Raw genomic sequence first — 16,367 nt, 5'->3', positions numbered from 1 at the left:
CCTTCTTAAAATAATGCCATGGAATCTTTTACCTTCAACTGAGAGCACGGTTAAACATCTCATCCAGCACCTCCAACAGTGCAGTGCGCCAAACAGTATTGCACTGAAGTGCTAGCCTAGATTATGTGCTCAATCTCTGAAGTGGGGCTTGACCCCTATAACCTTCTGACTGCAGAGTTAATGTTCCTGCTATTATGATTATTTGAATACAGGAGAATCAGGCAGAGTATCATATACCTGCGAGGATGGCCAACCGATTATTATTTTTTTGACCGTTAACTTAAATGGATGGAGAATAGAATAGGCTGTTAGTGTCATGTGCCTCTTTCCTACCCTGTTTTCCAGTATTCACTGCATCCAGATGATCCAGTAATCACAGGTGCAGGACGAAGTCATCTTCCTTCTCTTTTTCTTGACCGGTTGCATTCCCCAGAGGCACAGCTGCAGGCAGACAGATCAGGGCTTGTGCATGTCTATGTGTGACCTGGGCTCTGACTTTTTCTGTTTCATTTGTTCACAGTTTGCCCTGAAATGTTCAAAGCAGTAACTACAGTGAGTGAACTCATTGAGGCAGCGAATATTCTGTTTGTGGAAATAATGAGACAAACTGGTGAGTGTTCAATGATGAAGTTGTAGCCAACAAATGATTTCTGAAAGTAATATCTCACAAAGAATAGAGTAATTAGGAGAGCTAACCACGGCTATCAATTTAAAGATCATCAGTTTAAACTTACCATTGAGTGAGGAGAGAGGTTGGCAAAAATTCTTTTACTTTGAGGGTTGTTTGAGCACAGATTGCTCTGTCATAAGGAGTGCTTTTTTATTTATTTATTCATCCACGAGATGTGGGCATCGCTGGCAATGCCCATTTATTGCCCATCCCTAACTGCCCATGGAATGATCGTGGTGAGCTGCCTTCTTGAACCGCTGCAGTTTGTATGGTGAAGGGACTCCCACAGTGCTGTCAGATAGGAGGTTCCAGTGATGATGAAGGAATGGGGATATATTTCCATGTCAGGAGGTTGTGTGACTTTGTGGGGAACTTGGAGGTGTGATGTTCCATTGCCCCTGAGGCAGAAACCATTGCATCTTTTAAGGGAAAAATGGGGAGTCAGTGGAGCAATGTGATTTAGTTCAGGATTACTCTTTTTTTTTTAATTTCCAAAATATACTTTATTCATAAACTGTAAAAAATACATTACTAAACAGTTCCAAACATCACCAAGTCAAACAATACAAAGAGTGCAAAGGAGATCAGTTTTCTTCAATACAGGAGTGTGTTGCCTCACAACCCTTCCATTTCATTTTTCGTGCCATGTACATTTTACAGCAAACAAATATTTTCCGGATACAGTTCGAGGGGTTTCCCATGGATCCAGCCCCTCAGTTCAGCTTGGTGGGGGGATCTTACACTGTGGTCTTTCCCCATTTAGCCTTTGCTGCGGCTGCCCCAAGCTTTAGTGCGTCCCTCGGCACGTAGTCCTGGACCTTGGAATGTGCCAGTCTGCAACATTCGGTGGTGGACAGCTCTTTGCGCTGGAAGACCAGCAAGTTTCGGGCAGACCAAAGGGCGTCTTTCACCGAATTGATAGTCCTCCAGCAGCAGTTGATGTTTATCTCGATCTGCGTCCCTGGGAACAGCCCGTAGAGCACAGACCCCTGTGTTACTGAGCTGCTTGGGATGAACCTCGACAAAAACCACTGCATCTCTTTCCGCACCTGCTTTGCAAAGACACATTCCAGAAGGAGGTGGGCAACAGTCTCTTCCCCACCACAGCCACCTCGAGGGCATTGTGCGGAGGGGGTGAGACTTTGGGCATGCAGGAAGGATCTGACGGGGAGGGCTCATCTCACCACCAGCCAAGCTACATCTTGGTGCTTGTTTGAAAGTTCTGATGATGAGGCATTCTGCCAAATGGCTTTGGCGGTCTGCTCGGGGAACCATCTGACACCATCTCTTTTTCCCATAGGATCTTGAGGACATTCCGTGCAGACCACTGCCTGATGGATTGGTGGTCAAAGGTGTTTTTCCGCAGAAACTTTTTCACGAAGGATAGGTGGTACGGCACGGTCCAACTGGATGGAGCATTCCACAGCAATGTGACCAGGCCCATCCTTCACAACACCGGAGACAGACAGAACCTCAGCACATAGTGACACTTGGTGTTTACCTACTGGGGCTCTACACACAGCTTGATGCAGCCGCACACGAAGATAGTCATCAAGATGAGGGCGATGTTGGGTACATTTTTCCCGCCCTTATCCAGAGATTTGAACATGGTGTCCCTCCGGACCCGGTCCATTTTGGATCCCCAGATGAAGTGGAAAATAGCTCGGGTGACTGCCACGGCGCAGGAGTGGGGTATGGGCCAGACCTGCGCCACGTACAGCAACAACGTGAGCGCCTCGCACCTGATGACCAGGTTCTTACCCACAATGGAGAAAGATCGCTGCTCCCACATGCTCAGTTTATGTTGTACCCTGGTTACTCGCTCCTCCCAGGTTTTGGTGCACGCCCTGGCCCTTCCGAACCATATCCCCAGCACCTTCAGGTAGTCTGACCTAAAGGTGAAGGGGACAAATGATCGGTCGGCTCAGTTCCCAAAGAACATGGCCTCGCTCTTGCCGTGGTTTGCTTTGGCTCCCGAGGCCAGTTCGAACTGGTCGCAGATGCTCATCAGTCTGCGAACGGACAGCGGATCCGAGCAGAAGACGGCGACATCATCCATGTACAGGGAGGTTTTAACCTGAGTGCCTCCGCTGCCTGGGATTGTCACCCCTCTTATGCTCACATCCTTCCTAATAGACTCAGCAAAGGGTTCAATATAGCAAACAAACAAGACAGGGGAGAGAGGACAGCCCTGTCTGACTCCAGATTGGATCGGGAAACTGTCTGATTCCCACCCATTGATTGAGACTGTGCTACTGATGTTTGTGTAGAGCAGTTTGATCCAATTGCAGATTCCCTTCCCAAACCCCATTTTGGAGAGCACGTCCATCATGTAAGTGTGTGATATCTTGTCAAAAGCCTTCTCCTGGTCCAGGCTGATGAGGCAGGTGTCCACCCTCCTGTCCCGTACATAGGCGATCGTATCCCTGAGTAGTGCGAGACTATCAGAGATCTTCCTGCCGGGTACAGTACAGGTCTGATCAGGGTGAATCACCAACTCCAGAGCAGACTTGACTCGACTGGCTATGACTTTGGACAGAATCTTGTAGTCAACATTAAGCAGTGAGATGGGCCGCCAATTTCTGATTTCTGCCCGCTCCCCCTTCCGCTTGTAGATGAGGGTGATGATGCCTTTCCTCGTGGATTCTGACATGCTGCCGGCCAGGAGCATACTCTCGTATACTTCCAGCAGGTCCAGGCCGACCCAGGCCCACAGGGCCGAATACAACTCGACTGGTAAGCCGTCACTTCCGGGAGTTTTACTCGTCTCGAAGGACTCGACGGCCTTTGTCAGCTCATCCAGAGTTAGCGGCTTGTCTAGTCTCTCCCTCCTGCTGTCATCTAAGACCTCTGTGATAGATGACAGGAAGGACTGGGAGGCTCTGCTGTCTGTGGGCTTCGCGTCATACAGCCCAGCATAAAAGGATTTGCTGATCCTTAGTATGTCGGACTGCGAAGATGTTACCGAGCCATCTTCTTCCTTCAGGCTGCTGATCACAGAGCTCTCTCTGTGTACCTTTTGGAAGAAGTAATGCGAGCACGTCTCATCCTGCTCGATGGAGCGGACTCTGGACCGGAAGATGATCTTGGAGGCCTCCGTGGCAAAGATTGAGACCTGCTGACTCTTCACCTCATGGAGGTCCTCCTTGACCTCAACCCCCATCGACAGCAGCCGGAGCAGATTTTGCATAATTTTCTGGAGTCGGGACATTTCTCTCTGTCTCTCTCTCGCCCTCTGAACATCTTTGAAGATAAAGAACCTCTTGATGTTCTCCTTGATCGCCTCCCACCAGTGAACCGGAGACTCAAAGAGGGGTTTCACAGTCCTCCAACCTTTGTAATCCCTTTTGAGTTCCTCGATGTTCTCTGGGGTTAGCAATGTAGCATTGAGCTTCCATATCCCCCTGCCAACCCGCTGGTCGTCCTGTAAGTGACAGTCGGCCAGTAAGAGGCAGTGGTCGGAGAAGAACACCGGCTTGATGTCGGTGGATCTGACCGTGACAGCAGGGCACACAAACAGGAAGTCAATCCTGGAACGGGCAGATCCACCTGGTCTTGACCAGGTGTATCTGCACTGCGCTCCATCTGCAGGTTTGCTGAAGACGTCGTGCAGTTTGGCATCTTCTACTGTTTCTATTAGGAATCTGGACGTAGCGGCCAGTTTGCTGTCGTCACTGCCGGATCATCCAGTTGCATCGATGATGCAGTTGAAGTCACCGCCTAGGATGACCGGCCTGGACATCGCCAGCAGCAGTGGGAGCTGCTGGGAGACGGTCAGCCGCTCGCTGCATTGAACCGGGGCGTACATGTTGATCAACCGGAGCGGAGCGTTGTTGTACATTATATCTGCTACGAGGAGGCGACCGCCCGCCACCTCCTTAACTTCGGAGATGGTGAAGTTACCTCCCCGCAGCAGAATACCCAGGCCGGAGGAACGGCAATCATTACCCCCCGACCAGATCGATGGACCGTGGGACCACCATCGCGACCATTGCCTGTAGGTGCTGAGGTGTGGTATTCCACACTCCTGCAGAAACAGTAGGTCAGCTTTGACCTTGGCGAGGTTGTCCAAGGTTGAAACACATCGCGTAGTAGATTTAATGCTACGCACATTAATTGAAGCAATCTTCATACCCGTTTTTAAGTTAGTTGTTGCTTCCCATACCATTTGTCCTTGCTAGTCCCAGTCCTTCGATATGTTCCTGCATACCCATAGTTTACGCAAGCTGTTTCACGATCGTTGGGCTCAGAAACCCCTCCTGGTTTCTCATGAATGGTTTGTTCCTCTGGGGTGACATCGGGGGTGGGGCGTGCGGGGGGAGTTCTTATAGGCAGCAAGGATTGGGCTGTCCTCTGCTGTTCCCCTCTGTTCCTCCTCGAAAACATCACTGCTCCCGGCTTTCCAGAGCTGGAGTGTGCCAGACGTGTCGTTGCTCTCAGTGTCCCGGAGCTGGGATGCGCTGGGCATGTCGCTAGGTTTGACACTTTGGGTTTGGGGCACGCCGGGCCCATCACAGCTTCCAGTGCCTGGGGGCCAGGGGGCTTTATCTTCCAGCTCCTTTGAATTCTGACACTTCTTTTGTGGGTGCCGTCGTTCCAGGAGTTCCTCATCCAGTGAGGAGGAGCCGCTGTAGTCTGTCTCAGACAGTAGCCTCCTCTTGCTCCTCCGAAGTTAAGGAGGTGGTGGTTTGGGTGATGGCCTGTTCCGCTTTTGGATGTTTTTTCTTTGTGCTTTTCCTTTGTACCACTTGCCACTGACCTGTTTGCCCATCTGCTGCCTCCTCCTCCATTCATTCTGTCTGTGGAGCAGGGGTTTCCAGGCACACGGTAGGTGCTGGGTCACTGGTTTCAGCTGCCTCCCCTTACTTCTCCTTCTCAGGTAGACTTTCCTCGCTGCGGAGAGGGTTGCTTGTCTCCTTCCCAGCACCAGACGCCTTTGTCGTTCCTTCTCCCGACCTTTCCTTGGACCTTGCCGCCTGAGCATAACTGAGGCAGCGTTTGGGGCAGGTTTTGTAGAGGTGGCCTGCCTCACCGCACAGGTTGCAGCACTTACTCTGTTTACAGTCCTTGGTCTAATGGCCTTCCTTCTTGCAGTTCTTGCAGACGACTGTGCTGCAGTTGGCTGCCACGCGACCAGATTTGCCACAGGTGCAACACACTCTGGGCTTCCCAGGGTAGACCAAGAAGCCTCGACTTCCCCTGATAGCAAAGCTGGAGGGAGGGTGGATGATGGCTCCATTGGCATCGACCTTCAAGGCCACCTTGACCTGCCGCTTGCTGGTCCAAATCCCAAAGGGGTCCTTGACATCAGTGCTGCTGCCGGCCACCTCGACGTACCTGGTGAGGAAGGTGAGTACATCCACGACAGGAACATGGGGGTTGTAGAGGTGAATTGTCACCACCCGGTCACGTTGTGAAGAGTGGCTCCGCTTTGAGGATGGACAGCGGCGCCTGGTTCCCTTTCTCCTTAAACACCATCAGAAACGTGATGCATCCCGCCACATTCTTGAACGTTACGTCGAAATATCCGCTGCTGGGGAAGTCCTGCAGGCAGAACATGTCCGTAGCTTGGAAACCACAACAATCGATGAGGATTTTCTTGATGAAGAAGGTACGGTCAACCAGTGCATCTCCTTCCTTATCCTTCACCACCACCTGAACATTGTTATACACTCCCTGGCCTGAAGCTCGAAGATTGGTTATAGCCATTTTACTCAAAGCACACCCAGGACAGGATCAAAGGCCACTGATCATGGTTTCTCCCCTGCCAGGTAAGTACTCTTTCAAAATGCTGCCAGAGACCTAATGGACCAAATGATGGCTTCTCTGCTGTGAACATACGTGGATCAATAAATGAGGAATTGCCTTAAGGTATATCTAGCTTATATTTGTATTTCTTTAACCTATCAATGTGTGAGATTTTATTCACCTTTTGTTCTTTTAACAGGATTTCCTGGAATGACTGTGCTGATGTTTTTATTTCTCCACCTAATATTGATCACAGTTATGACTTGTAATAGGATGGTCTGTGACACACACAAGATAAAAAAGTTCTTGTCAAACAAAGGTAAGTTCAGATAGGGTGATATTATTGTTAATATCACTCTCTTAAAATCCTTCCTGATGTTAAGACCCTTAATTAAATTTACATTTCGCAATCTCTGCTCCATTTAATGAGTCCCATTAACCTCGTTGCTCTAATCTACGCTGTCCGCTCTGTCGCTTTAATGATTTCTCTTCGAGCCCTGTCATTGCTCTGCAATCAGTTGTTACGTCTTCCAAAACATGAGCGTATTGGTGAAGACTTTTATGGCCTTGTCACCGAGCAAGTGGCACAGTGGTTAGCACCGCAGCCTCACAGCTCCAGTGACCCGGGTTCAATTCTGGGTACTGCCTGTGCAGAGTGTGCCAGTTCTCCCTGTGTCTGCGTGTGTTTCCTCCGGGTGCTCTGGTTTCCTCCCACATGCCAAAGACTTGTGGGTTGATAGGTAAATTGGCTGTTGTAAAAATTGCCCCTAGTGTAGGTAGGTGGTAGGAGAATTAAGGGAAGGTGGGGATGTGGGAGGGGAAATGGGATTAATGTAGGATTAATATAAATGGGTGGTTGATGGTCAGCACGGACTCGGTGGGCTGAAGGGCCTGTTTCAGTGCTGTATCTCTCTATAACTCTAAGTTATTTTCTATATCCCGTTACTGAGACAGTGTGGGCATTTGTTCTTATTTTTCTCATGAACTTGCTGTTCTTTCCTCACCTAGACCACCTATTTCGAGATGCCATGATACTGCCACTTGTTTAAGTGATATGAAGCGGGAGAGCCCAGTTTATACTGCCATTCCGTTTGCACATTGAAATTAGGACAAAGCAAGGTGCAGGAGCAGCAGGTCGGGGATGTAAACCTACCAGAGTCAGAACCTCACTGAGCAGTTTGGGAAACCTTTAAGTCATTAGTGGGTCAGCCAGTGGCTCCCTGTCTTTGAGAGACAAGCTGCTGGTCTCATTGCTTTTACTGGGTTACCAACGGCTCAAGCATCCTAATAATGTAATAGCCTCCCTCCACCCCTTCCCTGGAATTGGAGATGGGTTAAGACGAGACCAAAGCAATGAGTAGAATTTCTGCTGTCAGGCAAACCCCACTGGTCAAGACTGAGGCATGCATTAATTTTGCCACATGACCATTAAAACTTAAAATTGCAAGCCCTGACCGGAAAGACATTTCCATGGTAACAGACAATGTTGAAACAATGGGGAATCCAGCAGTTGCTTTTCCAATCCACAGAAGTGATCAGACCAGTTTTGGCTGGAGCTTTGGGGATGTGAAATTCCAAACAAGATCTTGAAGAGACTGTTCCATATAAAGTGAGAGTCACATGACTAACCTGCTGAGCACCCTGGGAGCTTTTTGAATTTTCAATTCCCAACAAAGTAATTGCCAGGCAGAACACCATGTGCTCATGGACTGAGACGATTGCCTCTCCTGTCTTTTCTCTGCTTGTCTGTTCGTCTCTCAGGGAACTGAAACCATTGAAGACACTTAAACTCAGAAAGAGAAAAAGGTTTCTGACGTGAACCAGGTTTTAAATATTGGGCCTCCAACAAAACATCAGACCATATCTCCAATCAAGGACTATAGCAAGCTCGAGAAACCGTAACAAGACATTGCCTCAAACTGTTCTACTGATCTTCTCCTCTGTCTTTTCTAACCCTATTTTGCATGTTTATATCGTGTGTGCATGCTAACATGAGTGCCTGGTACATCCGTAGGCACGAACCCTATTAGGTTAAGTTTTTAAGGTTTAATAAATTTATTTTCTGCTTTAAACCAAAGTAAACCTGTCTGTGCTCATTTCTTTGCCTTATAATTGGAAACTGTGAACAAGGATTCACAAAAAGGGGAGCTCAAAATGCAGTGTGTTTAAAATTAAATTCTGTTACAACAAGACCAGGTGAAGACTAAAAGGGACCCGGAGACACCTTTCTCACCTGATTGTAACACTGCATTGATGGGTCCTCTTCTGGAATTATCACAAGCCCACATGGCCTTCATCCATGCTGTAATTGTTGTGAAATAAATAATGACCGAGATAAACAGACTGACAGAAAGGTGAAATGAGTTCAGAGGCTGATTCCAAGGTTAAGGTATGGTTCGTAATAAACTCGGAGAGGAAGAGCCCAAAACAGTAGCATTATCACTTTTAATTTCCTGTCTGAGCGACCAAGAATAAATTTGCAGCAAGGACAGACGGAAATTACACAAGATTATTTTTTTCTATTTTTGTAATTTGAGTGGATGTTTAAAAACGTTCTGGAGCATGGTTTGTGGATAATATAGGATGTAGTCGTGAATGTCTTCCATACCTGTAGGATTAGACTGACAATACTGTGCACTGCAAGTTACATGAGCATACTTGCATTTTTAAAAGCACGTTTCACAACATCAGTCGGTTCTCAGCCAATGGTGTACTTTTTGAAGAGTAGTCACGGTTCAATGTTGCAAAACACAGCAGCCAAATTGGGCACAGCAAGGTCCCACAAACATCAACGAGATAAATGACCTGGTAACTTTCTTTTTGCAATACTTGAGGGATAAATATTGGACAGGACACCAAGGAAACTGACATGTTTTTTCTTCTAATAACGCTGTGGGATCTTTTACTTTCACCCGAGTTGGAGTAAGAGTTCACAGTTTAGCATCACCTCCCAACAGTGCACCACTGCAGCAGTACTGCACTGAAGTGCTAGCCCTAGATACGCAAGTGTCTGGAGCGTGGCTTGAACCTTTGACCTTCTGACTTTGGGGTTAATGTTCCTGCGATTGGAATTATTCCATCACATTGCCACAGCAAATACAGGCAAATCAGGTGGAGAGTATCACACAACCATGAGGGAGGCCACCTAATTGTCCGTCTGTTAACATAAATGGATGGATAATCGAATGGGCTCTGTTAAGAGCGTGCGCTTTTCCCTGCCTGATTTTCTTGTATTCGCTGTACTCAGGTGATCCAGCAACCAGGAACAGGAAAATCTTCCTTGTATTTTTCTTGCCCAGTTGCATTCGCTAGAGGCACAGCTAGAGTCAGACAGATCACTCTTATGATTCTTCTGTTTTATTTGTTCCCAGTGTTCCGTCCAATTCTGTGTGCTGTAACTCCATTGGGTGGAATCCTTGCAATATGTGCGTCAGGTATCATGATTGGTGCAGTAATAAAACGAGACGGTGAGTATTCAACCATCAAGTTGTAGCCAACAGATCAATTCTGAAGGTAACAGCCCCTGAGGAATAGTGTGATTAGGAGAGCTAATTACTTAATCATTTTTGCCACAGTTTTCATGGGAATCCATCGAAGTTTGTAGTGCAGAGGGAAGCCATTTGGCCCGTTGTGTCTGTACCAGCTCTTTGCTCGACCAATTCAAATTACATCCCAGTGCCCTGTTCTCTCCTCATAGCCATCTCTCCTTGCCTCAACCCAATATTCCATTGCGATGCAGTAGTTCCTGTCTCAACCTCTCCCTGTGGCAAAGTATTCCATGCTTGGAAAACTCTTTCTAAAGAAATTTCCTCTAACCTTTTAATTCTTAAGTGGCAGTTTTTAAATTGATGACCCATGGTTCCCATAGGAAATGGTTTCCTTATCCTGTCAAACTCCTTAGAGCTCTGGAACCTTTCTAATCTGTAATTTATAATGGCCTTCAGTAATTTTCAGAGCTGTTATAGGGCTGGAGGGGGTCAGACAGCAGTAAGGCCACAATGTATGGAGACATCAGTTTGAGGTCAGGTTGCTCCCACATGAAGAAAGAACAAATGACAGCCTGCTGACTCTGGACCGCTCGGCGGACAGTTCGGCCGGTGGACGCCTGAGATCATTTGGGTCATGGCTGGTGCAGGGTCAGGAGGGCATTGAGTAGGAAAAATATTTGAAGGTAACACACCAAAGAAGTAAAGAACGTGTTCTAAAACACCTGGGGCTTGTGCATACTTGTACCCTAGCCTGTCTGATTTAATGCAAGATTAATATTGCATGTTTTGGTGCTGTGGATGATGTACTGTGTTCATTTAGAAGGTAATACTTATCAACCTTTCTGTTAGTAACTTCATCAATTAATTATAGCAATGTAATATCTGTAAATTCCCACAACAATGTAGACTGAGTACCTTTGCTTGTCTGGTTTGTAAGTGTTCCAGGGAATGTTGTCTGTAGTTAATTGTTTTGATCACTCCCACAATTCTTAGAGAGAATAAAGCAGTATTTTAATCAAGCTTTAAACAAATTGACTCCTACGTCCATTAAAATAGCAACAATGGAATTCCATAATAACCTGATGCCTAGATTTTCCTCTTCAGTACCACAGTATTAGGGCTCGGTTTCTGAACGCTCCAGGTGCTAATTCGGTTAAGCGCTCCCCACAATTCATTTAAAATGAATGGATAGAAAATGGCAGCATATGCGCTGATTAGCAATGGGCACTGCCAAATGAATGCAGCCCTTGTGACTTGGCTGTGGAGAGAAAATTCCAATATCACCAGCTGTAGTTTCTAAAGTATATAACAGTAACAAGGAGTCAAAGATTGGTTGATTACGAGCAGATCTGTGTCGTTGCCCACAGAATGTCATATGTGTTGTTTTACAAGGACAACGTTTATTATTGCATGTATTTATTTGATTTGATTTGAATGTATTTCGATACATCAGTCTTCAGATTAATCTGCTGATTAGAACTGCAGTTCAAATATTGATATGATGCTCTCTATTGGCAGGTAAAGGATGTGAGCCAGCAACCAATCTACATTCAACTATCATTTCTGCTCTGGTGGTGACAGTTTTTCTTGTTATAACCTTTGCATCTTACCTCCAATGTAAGCAATGATGAAATACCTTGTTTCAAATCTATTATAATGGGCAGAAAGCGCTGTGTGCAGAAACTTTGACATTTTCACTTCAGTCACTCCTGGCGACCACCTGGAGTGCATGTTGGAAAATCCCACACCTCCAGGACTTTTCACCAACTGATATAAAAACAACTAACTATGAGCCAAGGGTGTGGAATTTACTGATGTTGCCTAGTTTGTGTCAGGAACACTGAATTGGACAATCTCGGTGAAGGGTCTCCATTCATTTTGCATTTGTTAGTGATACTTTGTTAACCACACTAGATATTCTCTGGTGTTCAGTGCCGCTGGTCTTCTGCGTGTAAGCGGAGTCTACATCCCTTATGATCAGGAGTTTCAATAAATATCATTTGATCTCAATATCATTTAGACCAAACATCATTTCTAGGCCAAATAGGTCAAAAATCCTGAAATGTGACACTAGAGAAACATTTAAATGTCAAACCTTCATTGATTCCATTTTTTCTTATAAGTTAGCAGGGTGTAAAACGGGATAACATGTGGTTTTCTTATGAAAGAGTTGCTTCAGAACCCTGCAGAATCGAAGTTCTCTTTGCTGCTTTGTCTAAGCCTGACAGTAACTTGCAAAGTGTGATGTGTTGGTTCCAATCTGATCCATACCTTGGGAATCCCAAGCCTTGGGTTAGTACATGTCAAGAGGATAGATCTTGTATTCTGACAGATGAAGGTTCAGCTTCCTAGACTACAATAGTTTGATTTTTCTTTTAGGTGATGGAGAACTCTTTCTCAAATCACTTCAACCCCATCAATATGCCAATAACGCTTTAAGTTTCAGAGAGGAGATAACTTGGACAAGATAATGGTTAGGCTGCTGTTAGAGCGCTGTATATAGTTTCTGGTGTACGACTGTAGAAAGGATATTAAAGCCATAGAAAGGAGAGAACCTAGATTCGCCAGTAATTCAGACGAGAGGTGGGGCTATTTCTACTGCAACAATCAAGGCTAAGGTTTTTCAAATTGGTTTTGATAATGAATGTATATGAATCCTAAAAAGTTAGCATGCAGGTACAATAAGTAATTAGGAAGGCAACTGGAAGTTGCCTTTTATTGCAAGGATGGAATATAAAAGTAGGGAAGTTTTGCTATAGTTGTACAGGGCATTGGTGAGACTGCACCTAGAGTACTGTCTACTGTTTTGGTCTCCTTATTTAAGGAGGGTGTTGTGGACAGAATTGAGAGAGATCTGAAACCTCAGTTCTTTTTTTCCTTTTCTGTCCTTAATCAGTGTGTTTCAAAAAGGAAGATGTGTGTGTTTCTTAAACCCCGAGTGTATGGCCAATTTGAATAACCAGCAGCACGCTTTTCGTGGGTTTAAATAGAGGATTATTTTTATTCACATGTTCACCCTGAATATCTAACGCTACGTCACTCACTCACCACACACACACAGACACATATACACTTGAGAAAAAATAAACCGTTAGAGGATAGGGCGCTTTAACAAATTACAAGCAAAGGAATAGTTCATAAAGTCACGTGGTTTGGCTCACCTTGGGGAAAAGGCATGCTTTGCGGGCCTGGTGAAGAAGGTGTTTTCACTGTTGAATTGTAGTTAGGTGGATTCGATAGCCGGAGTTGTATATCAAAGTCATTGCAGGATTCTCTCGAAGAGGGGGATTTTCAGCAGGTCACCAAGTTAGTTGCTTGTAGACTTATTACTGAGAGGCTGGTTTTCTGTACTGGTGGACTTGAGAAGGAACAGGTTCGGAGACTCTGTAAGATGTTACAGACTCCAGTTCTTTTAAAGCACGATGGTACTTCCTTGTCTGCCTCTGCTTTTTCTGCAGTCTGTATTTTAAAGATTTTTAAAAGGAAACCGACATGGCTGCCCCACCATCTGACTTCTCACAGTTCCTTTCCAAATATGGTGGGGGTCTAGGCTGATTAGCCTCATCCTGTTTATTGTTCTAAGATATTCATCCTGAGGAGGGTTAAGACAATCACCTTCTTTGGTTTAGGAGAAACCCATTCAATTTGGGAATGTCTCCCTGTGGTTTCAGGATAGGTGTTGATGACAGCCCCTTAGACTGGAAGACATTCTTCTGTCCTTTCAGACAGTGAGTCAGTTCTTGAATACACAAATCAAGTCAGTGGCCATTTTTGCAGCCCTCGTCCACTTCTAATGTCCATTGTGGTTCAGTTAAAACAAAAGGGAAATTCATTTCTAGAAGTTATATAGTCTATGTTTAAAGTTATGAAGAGAACATGCCTGCACTGGGCATGACGAGGGATATATTTGAATTGGAGTTGTTTTATGAGGAAAGGTTGAGCAGATTGGGCCTTATACTTATTGGAGTTTAGAAAAGGCTTGTCCAACCTTTTCACGTGGGGGCCACATTACAATTTTTGTCTTAGATAGGGGGGCTAGTGAGACCATTTCAGAAAGATACAGGCATTAAAGATTTATCTTACTATTAATCAAAACAACAACAAATGTGCATTTTTGTGAAGAAGTGATAAATGAGAAGATGAATTTATTGACTTACTTTCTCATCACTATGTTGGACACTAATTTAGTGAGATACCTGGCATTTTTTTTGCTTGCACAAGTAGTCAATGTTTGCCCGCACACTTGCTGTAGTGATGTGGAGTATTCCAGCTAGATGTCCAGCTGTCAGGAGTCAGCTTGATCACTCTCCCTCCTCTCTCTCTCTTCCCTCTCTCTCTGACTCTGTGTGGTTCCCTCGCTTTGTGTGGTTTCCCTCCCGTGTGGTTTGCCACTAACCCCTTGTCTTCCTCCCCCCACCCCACCATGTTTTGTTCTACCCCTTCCTCCCCCGCCAGTCTTGTCTCGCCCCCCACCTCCAGTTTTATAGCTGACAGGTGCTGGGAGCAGGAATTGCGGTTTCCCACATTCAGACAGATTTGGGATTTTCCAGTGACCTTTTAAAAATAACAGTTAGAACCCACCGGATGGCTATGGAGTGAGCAGGGCAGTGGAATTAGTATTGAATTGCTATTTCTTTTCTTTTGGGCCTCCTTATCTCGAGAGACAATGGATACGCGCCTGGAGGTGGTCAGTGGTTTGTGAAGCAGCGCCTGGAGTGGCTATAAAGGCCAATTCTGGAGTGACAGGCTCTTCCACAGGTGCTGCAGAGAAATTTGTTTGTTGGGGCTGTTGCACAGTTGGCTCTCCCCTTGCGCCTCTGTCTTTTTTCCTGCCAACTACTAAGTCTCTTCGACTCGCCACAATTTAGCCCTGTCTTTATGGCTGCCCGCCAGCTCTGGCGAATGCTGGCAACTGACTCCCACGACTTGTGATCAATGTCACACGATTTCATGTCGCGTTTGCAGACGTCTTTATAACGGAGACATGGACGGCCGGTGGGTCTGATACCAGTGGCGAGCTCGCTGTACAATGTGTCTTTGGGGATCCTGCTATAGTAAAGCACTAAATAGCGTCCTCCATTGGAACATTGGGTGATCTTTAAGGAGGAGATGTTTCAGGTACAAGTTCGGTACATTAGAACAAATCTACGGGAACCAAAGCCAAGGCTCATTGGATGATGAAAGAGATAAAGAATATGATGAAACAAAAATGGTGTATGTTGCAGGTCAGGAGAATTCTTCAAGTGAGAACTAGGCCAAATACAGTAAGCTAAGCATGGAAATGAAGAGGAAAATAAGACTGGTAAAGAGAATGAGAATAGAAGCACAGTTAACATAAAAGAGAACCCAAAAATCTTGTCGGTGTGTAAACAGGATAGGAAGGGGTGGGGTGTGATATATGCTTAGAAGCACAGGGCAAGCTTAGAATACTTAATGAGCACTTTATATCGTTTACTGAGAATATTCTGATAAAATATCAGTAGAAGTGGAGATAGTAGAGAGATGGAGGCGGGATCATTGATCAGAAGGATGTACTGGAAAGGCTGGCTATGCTTAGAATGGATAAGTCGCCTGGTCCTCCCATTATATTGCTGCTTTTGTCCTTTTCAGTGGTGGCGCTTGCAGGGGAGTGAGTTGTTGCAGTGTGCTGTAGACCGTTCATACTGCAGTCACAGTTCATTGTTAATGGCAGGATTGGATTTTAAGTCCAGTGACGGGAATTGCTTTTTCCTGGATGGTGTTGACCGTTGATGTTGTAATTGCATCCATTCAGGCAACTGACGATTATTCCATCAGGCTCCTGATTCGTATCTTGTAGATTGTGGAGATGCTCTGAGGGGCCAAAATGTGAGCCACTCGCCACAGGTCACCCATCCTCTGTCCTGCTGTAGTAACCATGCTGTTGATATGGTTGGTCCAGTGGGACGGTGGTGACCCCCAAGATGTTGATTTTGGGGGACTCGGTGAGGCTGGTGCTGTTGGAGGGTCCTGCCGAAATTCTGGACTTCGTGTTTGAGATAGTCATTATTCAGCATTTCTGTGGAGGAAAGGTTAACCTGCCACTCATCAGCCCAGCCTGGAAATTGTCCAGGCCTTACTGTAAGCTGACATGGGCTGCTCAATTATTGTTACTTATAAATGGAGTATAGTAAAATTATCAGTGACTTTAGCTGGTCTAATAGCGATCTTCATTTTCCTGAGCTGTTCTCAGCACCTACCTTTGTTTTGTCAATTAGGACATGACTTTAGCTTGTAAAAACATTTTTTGTTTCTATCTTATTTGTCTTTGTACATGACCAGTCAGCCACCTTTGTTTTTTTTTCCTGACCACAGTCCCTTCTTTTGACCAGCTTATTCCTGTTTTCCAATTCGAAGATGATCAGTTACCCTGAAACTATAGGCTTTGAAGTAACACTTGAGTCTAACGAGGCATTCAAATAAGTAGGCTAATAATATAATGG

General features: G+C 45.7%; 1 protein-coding gene across 3 annotated transcripts in view; it reads left to right on the top strand.

Moving 5' to 3' along the window:
• LOC137345974 (carcinoembryonic antigen-related cell adhesion molecule 1-like) overlaps positions 1 to 16,367 on the top strand; it is a 55,569-nt gene that overhangs the window by 37,784 nt on the left and 1,418 nt on the right. For 2 of the 3 annotated variants that reach the window (XM_068009240.1, XM_068009238.1), the window contains 4 exons: positions 521 to 610; positions 6,618 to 6,737; positions 9,790 to 9,885; positions 11,425 to 11,523. In XM_068009240.1, coding sequence (XP_067865341.1) covers positions 521 to 610; positions 6,618 to 6,737; positions 9,790 to 9,885; positions 11,425 to 11,523 — 405 coding nt within the window. Of the gene's footprint in view, positions 1 to 520; positions 611 to 6,617; positions 6,738 to 7,426; positions 7,715 to 9,789; positions 9,886 to 11,424; positions 11,524 to 16,367 lie in introns of those variants that run through there. The other variant, XM_068009239.1, reaches the window with a different exon arrangement.

This window comes from Heterodontus francisci, chromosome 29, assembly GCF_036365525.1.
Source record: "Heterodontus francisci isolate sHetFra1 chromosome 29, sHetFra1.hap1, whole genome shotgun sequence".
Lineage (NCBI taxonomy): Eukaryota > Metazoa > Chordata > Chondrichthyes > Heterodontiformes > Heterodontidae > Heterodontus > Heterodontus francisci.
Note: the sequence above shows the minus strand (reverse complement) of the source record. Positions and strands in the feature narration are given on the sequence as shown.